The sequence below is a fragment of the Arvicola amphibius genome, chromosome 3 (assembly GCF_903992535.2).
Source record: "Arvicola amphibius chromosome 3, mArvAmp1.2, whole genome shotgun sequence".
In the NCBI taxonomy this organism is placed as follows: Eukaryota; Metazoa; Chordata; class Mammalia; order Rodentia; family Cricetidae; genus Arvicola; species Arvicola amphibius.
This window is the reverse complement of record NC_052049.1, coordinates 48,081,939-48,095,010: the sequence shown is the minus strand read 5'-3', so window position 1 is coordinate 48,095,010 and position 13,072 is coordinate 48,081,939. Positions and strand designations below refer to the sequence as shown.

General features: G+C 46.2%; 1 protein-coding gene across 1 annotated transcript in view; it reads right to left on the bottom strand.

Moving 5' to 3' along the window:
- Map1b (microtubule associated protein 1B) overlaps positions 1–6,345 on the bottom strand; it is a 92,738-nt gene extending 86,393 nt beyond the window's left edge. The window contains exon 1 of the mRNA XM_038322857.1: positions 6,162–6,345. Coding sequence (XP_038178785.1) covers positions 6,162–6,345 — 184 coding nt within the window. The remainder of the gene's footprint in view (positions 1–6,161) is intronic.
- Between the last annotated feature and the right edge of the window lie 6,727 nt (positions 6,346–13,072).

Sequence of the window (13,072 nt, the reverse complement as noted above, 5' to 3'; positions counted from 1 at the left end):
GGTCTTTTTAGTGGAGCAATGATAAATGGCTTCTTTTTGTTCCCCGCGGCGCTTGACAGGTTGAGAGGTCTGAATTCATTAGAATATTTCACTTCAACATATACACTCTATACTAGCCCCGTGTGGAAAGCCATTGAGTTCCCGTCTGGGCGGCTAAATTGGGGCTGTTGACAGAGATCCACTTTGTCTTCTGGCTTGTCAAGCTGGGTCAATAAGTTAATAATGAGACATATGTATTAAAATCAAATTCATACTATTTTTCCATCTTTGTTCTAAGTAGCATCTAAATGGCTACATTATCGGAATAGCTGCATCTGGGGTTAGGCACCCGCTTGCTCCTGCACTGTTGTTTGTCATGTCCTCCTCGCCGCAGCACAAGTGATGTGACGCTCACTTTATATCCACTCATGGGTTTTACATTCCTAATTTGACAACAAAAAAAATGCTAAGCCTTAAGAAATCCATTGAGTTAATTTTTAAATTAAACCAGGAGACAGATGATAAAAAAAAATAACTTCCTGTGTGTAAACGCCCAAGGAAGTGAAAACTTCAGGGTTCTTTCTTTCGAGACAGCAATTTCCAGCCAAAGTATTTCTTAAACGACACGCAATCGTGGCTGCAGTTTATAAAATAAAGATTGCAACGGATGCCCTGGTTACTTTAGGGGGAAGTGAACATTTTTGGAGTCATATTGAATTCAGAAATAAAAGACTTACTAATGACTTGGCACCTTATGCTGAATAGTATTAATAAAGAGAAACCAATTCTTGATAAAGATTGGTTGCTTTTTACTAAGCTTTTAGAGCTCCCCTTTTTGCCTAACTGAGAGCCAAAGTTGGAGCCCCTGATGTTGATAAGCCCTTACCATGTTTTCCCTCTGGACTCCATAGTCAGAGGGGATGCCCGGGCGTCGGTGGGAGGTTCTGAAGAGATTGGGAAGTAGGGAACCCAAGCTACATTCCTGACCCTTTTTTTCCCTGATGATCCTCTATTTCTAAGGACAAACTCTTGATTGATGCTTTGATTATGTAGCAATAAGAGGACTTCACCCTGAGTGGATTACCCAGGGGCTAACAACTGGAGCCGCTGGAGGTAGTAAGCCTCTGCGTTTCAAATGCCAGGGCTCAAGGGACATCTGGCACTCGAGAATGCTCCTGGCTGCTCCAGGATCCTGGCCAGACCCAGGAAGCAAGTACTATCACTGTGTCCATCCCAGGTGAAGAGAAAGCATCTAAGCATCTTTTCTTTTCCGTTCTCTCACCCCATGCGGTAGCAGTGCACAAAGACGCCAACAGGCACGTGGTTCTTAACAGATGGAAAAAGAAGGAGAAGGGCATCTCAGAGGAAGGCGAGGCGGAGAAGGAAGACGAGCATCAGACCCTAGGTCTGCAGGCTGGATTGTGTCAAGTGTACTCTGATGATGGAGGAATTTGGGGTTTAATAAAACCAAAAAAGCTCCTCTCCTTTAATGGATGAAAACTGTATATTTCTAATAGAAGCAGCAGACCAAAGAAAGGAAAGTGAACGGATCACACAGTGCCTGCCAATACTCAGAGGTTCGATGTGGCAGTTCCTTGGGCCTTTCACAAGCTGTTTTCATCAATGGGTCCAATTTAATTGTTCCCTTTGAGAAAACAGCTTTGGATTATTTCCTGTGAATATCTGAATGGGTCAGCCTGTAACTCTATGATTCTGTTTGGAAAACGACACTAAAAGGTATAACCTGAACCTAGAACAGGAAATGTTAAGCGGCTCTTTAGAGAAGAGATTTCCCAGTTTTCTTTTGACCCAACCTTTGGTTTGCTGTTCTCTTTCCAAAACCTGTAATCTGATGTCCGACACATATTCACGTGTAATGCAAATGGCATCTTATAGACCGTCACTTCAAACCTCTCGCCGTGACAAACGCACTGTCTTCGATAGCATCTTACTACAGAAGCAAGCAGTGACTTTTAAGAATTTATTTCTTAACCTAAAAATTAAAAATTACTTTGAGAAGTAAGCTCTTAAGGAAGATGAACAGTAAAGCATCTATTTAATGACCTTCCACTTGGGGACTGATGGGCTTGTGTTTCAGCCTACATCACAGAGCCCTTGGTGGGTAACACCATTTAGGCAGCGCAAGCAAAAACCCATCTGCCTTCTGACTTTGGGAGTGCAAAGACGAATATAATAAATGTAACACATTCTAGAGTCTCTTTAACTCCCACTGTATATGGTTTTCACTCTTTTTTTGTTCTTGCTAGAAGAAAAGGAAAATTAAGCTCCAAAACGTTCCCAGGTTCTTCATTTTCTGGCCTACCATTTTGGACAGAACATAATGGGTAAAGCAGCATCGGGCTGTTACAATGTAACCAGCTCAACTCACATTTGAAGATCCAAGGCAGTGGATAGTACAGCTATCTGTCTTGCCATGAGAACATCTTATTTCCAATGTCACCTAGAGGGACAGTTGCCTTATAATAGCAACTAAAAGCATTAAACTGACACTTAGCATTTGTTAGGTGGTTTGGGTTCTTTAAAAAGAATGGCATGAATCAATGAAAAAAATCTTTGCACCAAGCTTTAAAATTCAGGTTGCTAGGTATTGTATAGAACCTAGATAATTAAAATATATCCAAACGCCAGCATTTTGCTAAACTTAAGGGTATCAGGCTAACTCCACATTGGGGCCAATTGGGAGGGGGCAAATGACTCCGCCGGTGGTGGCCACGATGGTTTGGAATCGAGTCCTGTATAATTACATCAGTGTAGCTGGACCAATGCAAGGAAGCACTGTTGTCTGAAGCTCTGGAGAAGAAACGATCAACCCTGACTTTGACTTTGTGCTTTTCGAACACAGCTGAGGAAATAAGACTGACCATTTTTCTCCCTTGGTCTCAAGAAGCACTTAGCATCCACACTGAGGTGTTTCAGGCCAATTGCTTTACTGTGTTATCTACTATCCCTCCGCAGGGGTCCAGACTTTTCCCCCTTTCCAGAGTGCCCTGGGTAATCAATCAGATGGCAAATATGCCCGTCTCCAGGGTCTCCAACTGCACGGTGCCTGAGTTTGGATGGGAAAGGAAGAGGAAATAAGAAAGGCTAACAGATGAGAAGCTGTTTTCCCAGCCTGCAGGCAGCTCACAATCAGAGCTGAGCCCCCTGGAGCAGCGCCATCTTGCTTCACATAATGTAGCCCGCAGTCACCAGCAACAATAGCAGTGGCATCGGAGTGACCTCTGGAGGAGGCCCAGCTGGGATCTGCCAGCTGAAGCAGCAGCGTGTCATGCCAAGGAAACCGAGCCTACCTCCCTGTTGCTAAGTCATCTCAGACTGTCTGAAAAGCTGGGAAGCAGGACTTTTACTTATCCTTGAAAGGCAGGGCCATGTGAGCTGCATCGGAGACCCCAGGACCCAGGAGAGCATTCTCCAGAGGCTGAGCAACATCTGTTACTACCCTGGAGGAAACCGTTGGGCTCACACACTTGGTTGATTCTTAATGAGATCGATATAACCATTTCAGGGATCCATGCAAAAAACCTGACCAAATTAGGGAATTGAAAATTAGAAAAGCATGGTGATTGCTAAGTGAACATTGGGGTTGGTGGGTGGAGTGGCTTCTGGGATGATAGTGATGGCTATTTCTCGTCTGGACAGCACAGGTGTGCCCAATCCATGAAAATTCAGTGAACTGCTAGCCTATGCTTTGTGCTTTTCCTCTCTCACTGATACTTTAAATTAAACTTTTTTTATGTTAGGAAGACAAATCTGGATTTTTTTTTTTTTTTTTAGCACTAAATGCTAGCCGTGCAAAGTGAAGTAAAGCTAGGAACGAGCATCACAAAATTCCTTGGCTGCCTATTTTCTCCTCCAACAGAAAGAGGCTTGAATAAACCACGGAGCGGAACACCTCAAGGATGATCAGCCCAGTAACAAAGCAGGAAGATAATTGTAGTGGGAAGGTGATGGCCGAGCGCCTCCCTGCACAGAGCGCTGCCCACAAGTGGATGGCAGTACAAAGACTGGGCCTGAAAACTGCCGGCCGAATCCTTCTCTGATGTTAGTCTGCCGCACTGCCATCTGACCTGGTCAAGGAAGGAGTGACGACGCTGCGGTACCGGTCCTCCTGTCACCGCTTGGCAACGTGACCTTGAGTCTGTCCCTCACTCTTTCTGCCTCTCTGGGTCCCTAACCTCTAAAAATGGGCGTAATGAGTCCTCTCCCGGCACCACAATGGGTGATCCTGAAAATTCTGGGAGTGAGAAGGCACTTCTTAATGTGTTATTCCCCAGCAATGCTACATAAAGAAAATGATTTTAAAACACCCAGCCATTAATTCCCACAATAGCCACACCCAAAGTCAGTACGCGTGAGTTTTTCCAAGGAGAAAAATGTGCAAATAAACTAAGTTTGAGAAGCAGATCAAAGGCTTATAGTCTGAAAACGAAGGATTACTGAGACATTCAGATAAAGCATTCCACTTCTAAAATCTCTTATTCTTGATTTTTTTTTCCGTATGAAAAATCATGACTGGCTTTCTGCTCACTTTTGTTTGTTTTGTTCTTTTTCTTTTTAGCTGTAAGGGAAAAATCTGTGCTTTAAAGTTAAACAAAAGAACCGGGTCTGCAACCCCAGTCCCCACCCTGCAGCCTTTTGTTCTGGGGACAAGTGGCTATTTCCAAATGCAGAGGCAGGTGACAAGCTTTTGTTTATTTATTTATTCATCTAAACCAAAATCATTTCGTCCTTCTTTTATTGGAGTGTGTGGGAGCGGGAAAGGAGGGCTGAGTGAACGCCCTTTGTCCGCCTCGGGCTGCCGTAGAGACCGCAGTGCGGACTGCACCACGCCCACCAGCCCGTGTCTCCTGACAGAAACGTTTCAGCACCACCCCGAGAGAATAGAGCGCTCAGGCTGGCGCTGTACCGGGACCTGGCGACCTCTGCCAGGGATGAAGGGAAGGGAAGGATGCGGAGTGGGGGCGGAATAAGGCAGAGGCCAGAGCTGCCCACCGGGGGAGGGGCGGCTGGGAAAGCAACAAAGCCGCTCACAGCCAAAGGTGGGCGCAAGGCCCCCCCGACCGCGCGAAGCTCGGGCAGAGCGAGCTCCGGGCCAGCCGGGGGCGCCGCAGTGCGGGGGCAGGTGCGACTGCCCGGTGCGGGCACTGCGGCAGGCCGGGTGGGGCTGAAGGGCGGGCCGATCGTTCCTCGCCCGAGACTGCGCCCTCCTGGACCCTCCCAGCCCCGCCCAGGGTTCCCCGGGAACCGCTATTCGGCCTCTGAAGAGCCCGCTCCTGGTGCGCGCAGCAGCCCAGGAGCTGGCCCTACCCTGCCACCCCCTCCTCCCATTCAAGCTATGGTTCCTGAAGCTGAGACTTTTCAAAGAAGCCCACCCCACAACCTGGGGTCCCATTGTCCTTTCTGAAAGCTGAAGCCAGGACTTCAGGGGCAGGAGCGCAGCCAGGCTTCGTCTGGGAAGAGCGCAGACGGGTTAGTTAGGTTCCACGCCTGTGTCCTCGGGGGGTGGGGGGGGACCGGGCGTGGCACTAGGACTAGCCTAGTCATCCCAGAAAAAAAAAAAGGATCGGGAAGTTTTAAGCCAGAAAGGCCATTCTCCATTCTCAGAATGTGGCGTGTGTGTGTGTGTGTGTGTGTGTGTGTGTGTGTGTGTGTGTTTGTGTCAGGGGCGGGTGGCACGAGGTAGCTATGATGAGGACGATTCCCATGCGGGCCTTGGCACATGGTATTTCGACCCCAGGTTTTCGGGTAAGGGGAAGAGGGTCCCAGCCTTTGACTAGGGCGGAGGGGGCGTGAAAAGAGAGGTTCTGAAAAACAAGGTCCACCCCACCCTTTCTCCGCCTGCGGTTGCGGTTTTATTATGGCCACCGCTCCTCTGACACCTGCATTTTACTGAGCACGAGAGGAGGTAGCCAAGTCGAAGGTGGCCGCAGACCCAGCCAGGTGACCCATTCCTCGGGGCTATTAAAGATTCTCTCTATGGGTCTCAAGTAGAATAATTTGGAAATTAGCTCGGAAAAAGGGTCCAGATGGAGTATGGGAGGTGGCCTGGAGAGGCGTGGGTGCGGGGCGCGCGGGAGAACAAGGTGGCCATCGCGCCCTGGGTGGGGTCGTTCTGGCGCATCTCCCTACGCACGTCCCTGGGGGCCCGCGGGACTGCTTACCCAGCTCGATGTTGCCGATGGCACGCCTCAGGTGCTCTTCGGTCACCGTCTCGCCGACCACCACCAGCAAGTAGAACTTGCTGTCTAGGAAGCGGTGCGACAGGCTGGGCGAGGTGGACGCCGCCGGGTTGGCGATGGTGCCCGATGGCTCCGGCTCGGTGGCTTCCACCACCACGGTCGCCATCGTGCCGGCTCTGCTAAAGCCTGGGCGAAGTGTTCCTCTCCCGCCGCTCCTCTGCTCTGCGGCAGGAGAAAAGATTATCTCCGAAGGTGCTGTCTCCGCTCCGCCCCCTGCGTCCCCCCCCTCCTCCCGGCGCGCGTCGCCTCCCCCCCCCCCTCCGCCCTCTCCCGGCTCGGAAGAGAGGAGCGGGGAGTGAGAGGCCGGGGAGGCGGTGCCGTTTATATGGAGACTAGGCTTGGAGCCTGGGAGGAGGAGGAGGAAGAGGAGGAGGAAAGGACCACCCGGCACATCCTCGTGGTGGCTGCCTCCACTCTCCAGCCCTTGGCCCAGGGCTGATGTCATCCGCAGCAAATCATTTCGCCGGCGGCCCGGAAGCTGAAGGGACGAGGTGTGTGGACAATGGTCTGGGCAGGGCCAGGAGACAGGCTCTAAGGAACCCAAAGAACTCTGCTCTAGCCCTGAGGGTTGTCCGCACCACTGCCGTTACAGACACACACCTTCCTTGCTCCAAACCGTCAACCTTCCTATAACGGAGAGTGGGGATGACTTCCTGTTTCAGAGTGAGAGTATGCCCCGAGTCCCGAGTGCACATCAGGCCTGTGCCTGTGTCCCATCCACCATGGAAGTCGGGATTTGAGTACCTGCAACAGTCACAGTGGGCGCTGGGGGTACCCCACTCAAGAAGGCTGGAACCTGTCTTTTTGACCTTGTAGATTTAGAAAGGCGTATTTGTCTTTTTTTTTTTTTTTTCCTTAAACAGGAATATTTATCCCCTTCACTTAAAGGGTACTTTGCAAGCCCTAAACCTAATTTGTTCCGACTTTGGAGTCTAATCTAGAAAGACTAATGCTGAAAAAGAACTGGCCTTTGGTGCTCATGGGAAATGAATGAGGGGGAGGCGGACCTATTATGTTAGATACAGATTTCTTTTTTTAATATGCTGAACAGATAGCATCAGACATAACAAAGGATAGAGAAGATACTGTCTCTGCCCAGCAGGGTTACAGTGACTATAATGTGCTTTTCAGTTCCTTGGGGATACACAGGCAGAATTATTTTGTGTGACAATGATGTCTTTTAAGATACACATAGCTTTGGGAGTTTTTATTGCCTTTGTCTATATTTAGAAGAACTCATAATAATGTTTCTAAAGGCCACCATATACATCCATCTCTCACAAATCTAATGAATAGGTTTCTGTCTTAGGACAGGAGGGGAGGGCAGACACAGCATCATCATAAAAAGAGTATTAGGGAAGCAAGTTAGATGGAAGTAGGAGTAGTCAATACCCTTGATACTGGAGTGTCTACTAGTTTTAAAATGCCAGCTAGAACTGCTGAAGCTCAGCTGGTAGAATGCATGCCCATGCAAGCATCATGACCACTGGGTAGTGTAGTCCCAGCACTCAGGCTGTGTAGGCAAGGAGAGTCAGAAATTCAAGGTTATCCTCAGCTACTGATGAGTTCAAGATCAGTCTGGGATGCATAAGACCCTGTCTAAAAGCAAAACAAAACAATAAAACACCCATTGTAAGATTTTTCAAAACACCCCAGTGTCTTCAGTGTTCTTGGTCAATACTTACTAGTTAGATGCCTTTTGCCCTATTTCTTTCTTGAAGCCTGGATAGGCTATCCGGTGGGCAGTCAAGACTATGCTAGTCTGGTCAATGGAGACAAAAGAGAATGTGTGACTAGGACATTAGGGGTCTGCAACAAGCTTGCTGCAGAGATTTGGCCACCAGTGAACAGAAACCATATATTTCTGTGGGAAGCCGATGGATATTTGGTGAAGACAGACAGTTACTCTTAACTAAGGGCAGTGGGGTGGTCCATGGTGAGGGTGAGGAGGTGAAGAACATCTTCCCAGAGGTCAGCAATAGGAATGACTTCATCTGCTGAGTTACCTCCATTCCTCTAAACTATATTACTCCTGTGTGTATAAGAGTGTTTATGTTATCGCAAAGTCCTGTGGGAAACTGTTTGGTGATAGGAAGATTTATTTCTGCTCACAGGTTCCTAAGTTTCTGGCCTTGGTCTGTTACTTCCATTTCTTTGGGCCTGAGGTAAGGCAGAACACTGGGGAGCGGGGGTTGGGGAGTGTGTAATGGAAGGGCTGCTCACCTCCCTGCAGCCAGGAAGCAGAGACACTGCTTCTCCTTTTTTCCATCTGTGTCCAGCCTAAGGGATGGTGCTGCCCACTCATCCTATTGGTGAACCCTCTCTGGAAACCCCCAACAGGCACACCTAAAGGTGTGTTTTACTAAGAGCCTAGTTGTCTCTCGACCCAATCAAATTAATAATCAAGTTAATATCAGTACTCTTTTACCTCGTTGATTTCACCTAAATTTATTGGGGGAAAAAGTCTGTTTCTTTGTACATGGAAACACTAATATCACAAATGCATAAGGAGGTAGCCCTCAAAATATACAGATTGAAAATAAGATACTAATTAAAATTTTGCTATACACTGTTACTGTTTGCTTAAGATTGAGCCTGAAGTATATACTATCTCAGACAAAAACAGAGCAGTGTTGAAACATACTAACACATGAGAATTGTTCCATATGTTGCAATAGAATGTTGAATGAGGAGTACAACAGGAGGTCAATAAGATGACCCTGTGGGTAAAGGATTTGTTGCCAAACCTGGGAAACTAGTTAAATTCAGTCCCCAGGATTTACACAATAAAAGGAGAGAGCAGACTACCATAAATGTCCTCTGGCCTCCACACACACACACACACACACACACACACACACATTAATCAATCAATCAATCAATCAATCAATTAATTAATTATTTTAAAAAGTGCAACCGCTATAGTGGTTTGTACAACAAAGCATGACCACCAACCACTCCAGTCTTCACCCACACTTGCAAACCAGAGACGTGATGGCAGAACACAGACTGGCAATGGGTACAAACTGCCAGTTTATACCTCTGTGACTTCAGGCAAGTAACTTGGCTCCTTTTTTATGTTCAGCCCCTTTGTTGCGAAAGTGGAACAAATCGGAACTTTGTGACTGTGTTAGGGGAGAGTGAGCGATAGAGACTTCAGAAGCTCTTAACCCAGTGGATGGAGCACAATAAGCAGTCAAGGTCTGGATGATTTAATGCCATCCCCACCCCCATCTGCTTAGGCAAGGGAGTGAAAGTAGCTTTACAAAGTGTATAGGTGACTCCTCCACCAATACTTCCTGGAGAAAAGAAATAAAACTCAACACATTCAGCCACTCTTCTAACCTAGAAAAGTCCCCATCCCCAAGAAAAAGGAGGCAGTTATAAAGACAAAGAAAGCTAACCTCTAAGGGAGCTGCCTGTATCACTAGCTACTTGGTGACCTCCCCCAAAGTGTCCAAAAAGCACTTCACACTGAGCATGCTCCACACACAAATCATCTTTACCTTCCAGACCTGAGCAATCATGTCTTCTATTCCACTGAACAGTAGCACCATCCATGCCACTGTGTAAGCCTGAGACCTCACAGACATCTTGGACTCTTCCCTGAACCTTTCTTAGCCGCCTGTTCAGCCAGCCAGCCCTGCGCGGAGTCTGGTCAGTTTCACCTTCACCTTCTAGATGCTTCCTCCGCAATCCACTTCTCTCTGTTATCACAGCCCTAGCCCTCACCGTTATGAGAGGTACTATATATAGGTTAAAAAAAAGTTCTGGAATAAAAGTTCCCCTTGTCCAAACATGTTGTCGATAAACCCATGGCTCAGAGTATATACTCTGCTACTTTTTCCCTGAGATCAAACTTTATTAGCTGTGTGACCTTGGGCAAGGTGCTCACACACTCTGTCCTGGTTTCTTCTTGTATGTAGTGGCAATGGCCACCAGCTTCTTGGCAGGGTGCTAATAGAGTTGTTCATTTGTTGCCATGCTGGGGGTGACATCCAGAGTTATGTAGGTGGTGGGCAGGCGTTCTCACCAGTTTAGGCCCCACCCCCACCCAAGAGGATAGTTTAAACAAGTGCTTAAAAGTATCTTGTATGTATGTAGTAAGCACTCATATATATAGGTTAACTGATGTTTTATTGCTATTTACCATTCAGTATGGACAATTTCAAACATGTATGAATTAGATAAGATCATGTAATAATATTATTGTTTAAGTCAAGGTCAGAATAAGTTTGGTGTATTTAAACTAACCAGTTGTTTGTTTGCTCGTTTTGAGACAGGGTCTTTCTACACAGCCCTGGCTGTTCTAGAACTCACTATGTAGACTAGGGTGGCCTTGAGCTCACAACAACCTGCCTGCCTCTACCTCTAGAGTGCTTGGATTAAAGGCATGCACCACCAGGCCCTGTTCCAAGCATTAATCTTTGCTCTGCGTGCCCCGACTCTTCTTGCTTTCCTTGTAATGTTCTTGTTGAAACACTTACCATCAAGAGTTTCATAAAGCCTGAATTTTGCTGGGTGTGTGAATGTTTTGTCAGTGACAACCTCTCTGTCTCCTGAAATGTCTGCATCCTAATAGGGAGATCTGAGAGCTTGATCAGAGCGCTGGGGGAGCACTACCCTACCATGAATGAGGCTCTGGATTGGATCCCTACAATCCTAGCTCTTGGGAGGTAGAAGAAAGAGACTCAGAAGGCCAAGGTCATCCGCAGCTATGCAAGTCAGAGGCCAGCCTGACCTTGTCTCTAAGTCATTTAGTTAATTAAAAGATTCGCCAGATTTGGGTTTTTGCAACTATACTTCATAGATGATAGTAGTTTCTTCGTATGATTTTTATGTCATTACCTAATCCATTATTTATTAAGAATTTGAAAATTCCAATATTTTATTATTTATTTGACAGCAAGAAGGCATCAATTAGAAGAATTCTTACCTTGTCAATTGGTTAACCTGAGATACAGTCTGTACAGGAAAACAAAAGACAAACACATGGCTCTTTGCTCATTTTCAACATCCATTCATCTACACCATTCTCCCAAAGTGACCGATATTTTTCTCTCACTGAGATCTAACATGGATCTGTTATTCACATTGATATTTTCATTTCCCTTCTTGGCCAGGAGTATGCAGAATACTTCCCACCTACCTCGTATTTATCCACAGAACCAGGATTTATATGGTTCTCTAAGAAATCGATATTACTTAAGTAAAAAATAGCATTGAGAGACCATAATCTTGACTGAAGGTCGCAACCATGTTGGTCATTGTTTCTAGATATTTTCAGTAAACACAAATGAAGGATTTTTTTTTCTCAGAATGAAATACACTATGGGTTGACAAGTAGTAACTCAGGTCAAGGCCACAGGGATTTTTCTTGTCCTTTGTCTTTGTTCCAGTTCTCAAAGACAAGGACAGGATTAGAGCAGAGAGTGGCTCATTTTCTCCGCCATACCCTCCAGTAGCTATGTAATAAAAATGCAACACTTTAGCCAACTATATGGTTACTAAAAGACCATTTAACTCTTTTTGCAATTACTTCTGTTCTTAGCTTGTATCACACTAGAAGACTAAAACTCTCAGTCACCAGGCACTGGGGATGGTGGTTCCTTTGCGCTCTCCATCACTGTGAGCACAGCACTGTTGGGACAGCAGCAAGATAGCAATAGCAACAGGATTACAGAAAACAGCTTGCCATGCCTTTTTGTAATTTCTTTCTCCAGTAGCTGTCTCCCCAAGGCATACAGCTTTATGCAGTCAAATTAATTAATTCCTTTTTATAGGATGATGCCATTAACTCAATGCATAGATTCATTGGTTTCATTTGTGGTATTTCTGAGTTGATTTTTAAATTTAATTTTGCCTTATAATTATGAATGTATGGTTTCAAGGTCAAAATTATGAGACTTTTTTTTATCAAGATGACTTCAGTCTCTACTTATACTCCCTCCATCATGCTCCCTGACTTTCCTTAGAAGCACACCCCATCCCCCACCCTCCACCCATTGCCTGAGCTTATTTAGTATTTCCTTTTAAAAAGACATATACGGGACTGAGGATGTAGCTCCTTGGCAGAGCTCACACTCAGCATGCAGTAGGCCCTGGGTTCAGTCCCCAGCACCAAAAAGAAACAGTAGACACATGCTACCTAATAATATATCCTGGCAAGAGCTCTATAATGATATAAATGTATAATCTTCATTCTTTTTTAATTGCTGCATGTTAGACCATTAAGTTTATCTATAACATATTGCTAGTGGACATTTGAGCTATTTCTAACTTGATTTATATTATAAAGAATACTTTTCTTAGTTACTTTTCTCCTTGCTGTGATGAAAGCAGCTTGAGGAAGGAAGAGCTTCGCGTTGGCTCACTGTTTGAAGTGTCTGGTCCCTCACTCTGGGGAAGGTGTGGCAAACAAGAGCAGCCCAGCCGTGGTGGCAAGAGCCTGAGCTAGCCCGCCTGTGTGTCGCAGTGAGGAAAGAAAGAGTAGGGATTGCTCAAACTCTGTTCCGCTTTTCTGTTTTCCTTTTTCTTCTGTTGTGGGACCCCCACCAGTGAGATGGTACTGTCCACATTCAAGGAAAGACCTGTTCCACTAAAACTCCACTAAAGTGCCCGTGGAGTCACACCAAAGATGTCATCAAAGGGATTCAGAGTCCTGTCAAGCTAACAGTGAAGATCGGGCACCGCAGTAGTTACACAGCATTGTTTTGTTCCTTGGTAACACCTGGGCCAACTGACAGGCTCCCACAAGTTTGTCTGACCCTCAGCCGGTTTGTGACTCACACCCCAGGGAGAATGATCTTACCAGATTGGTCACTTTACCTCAG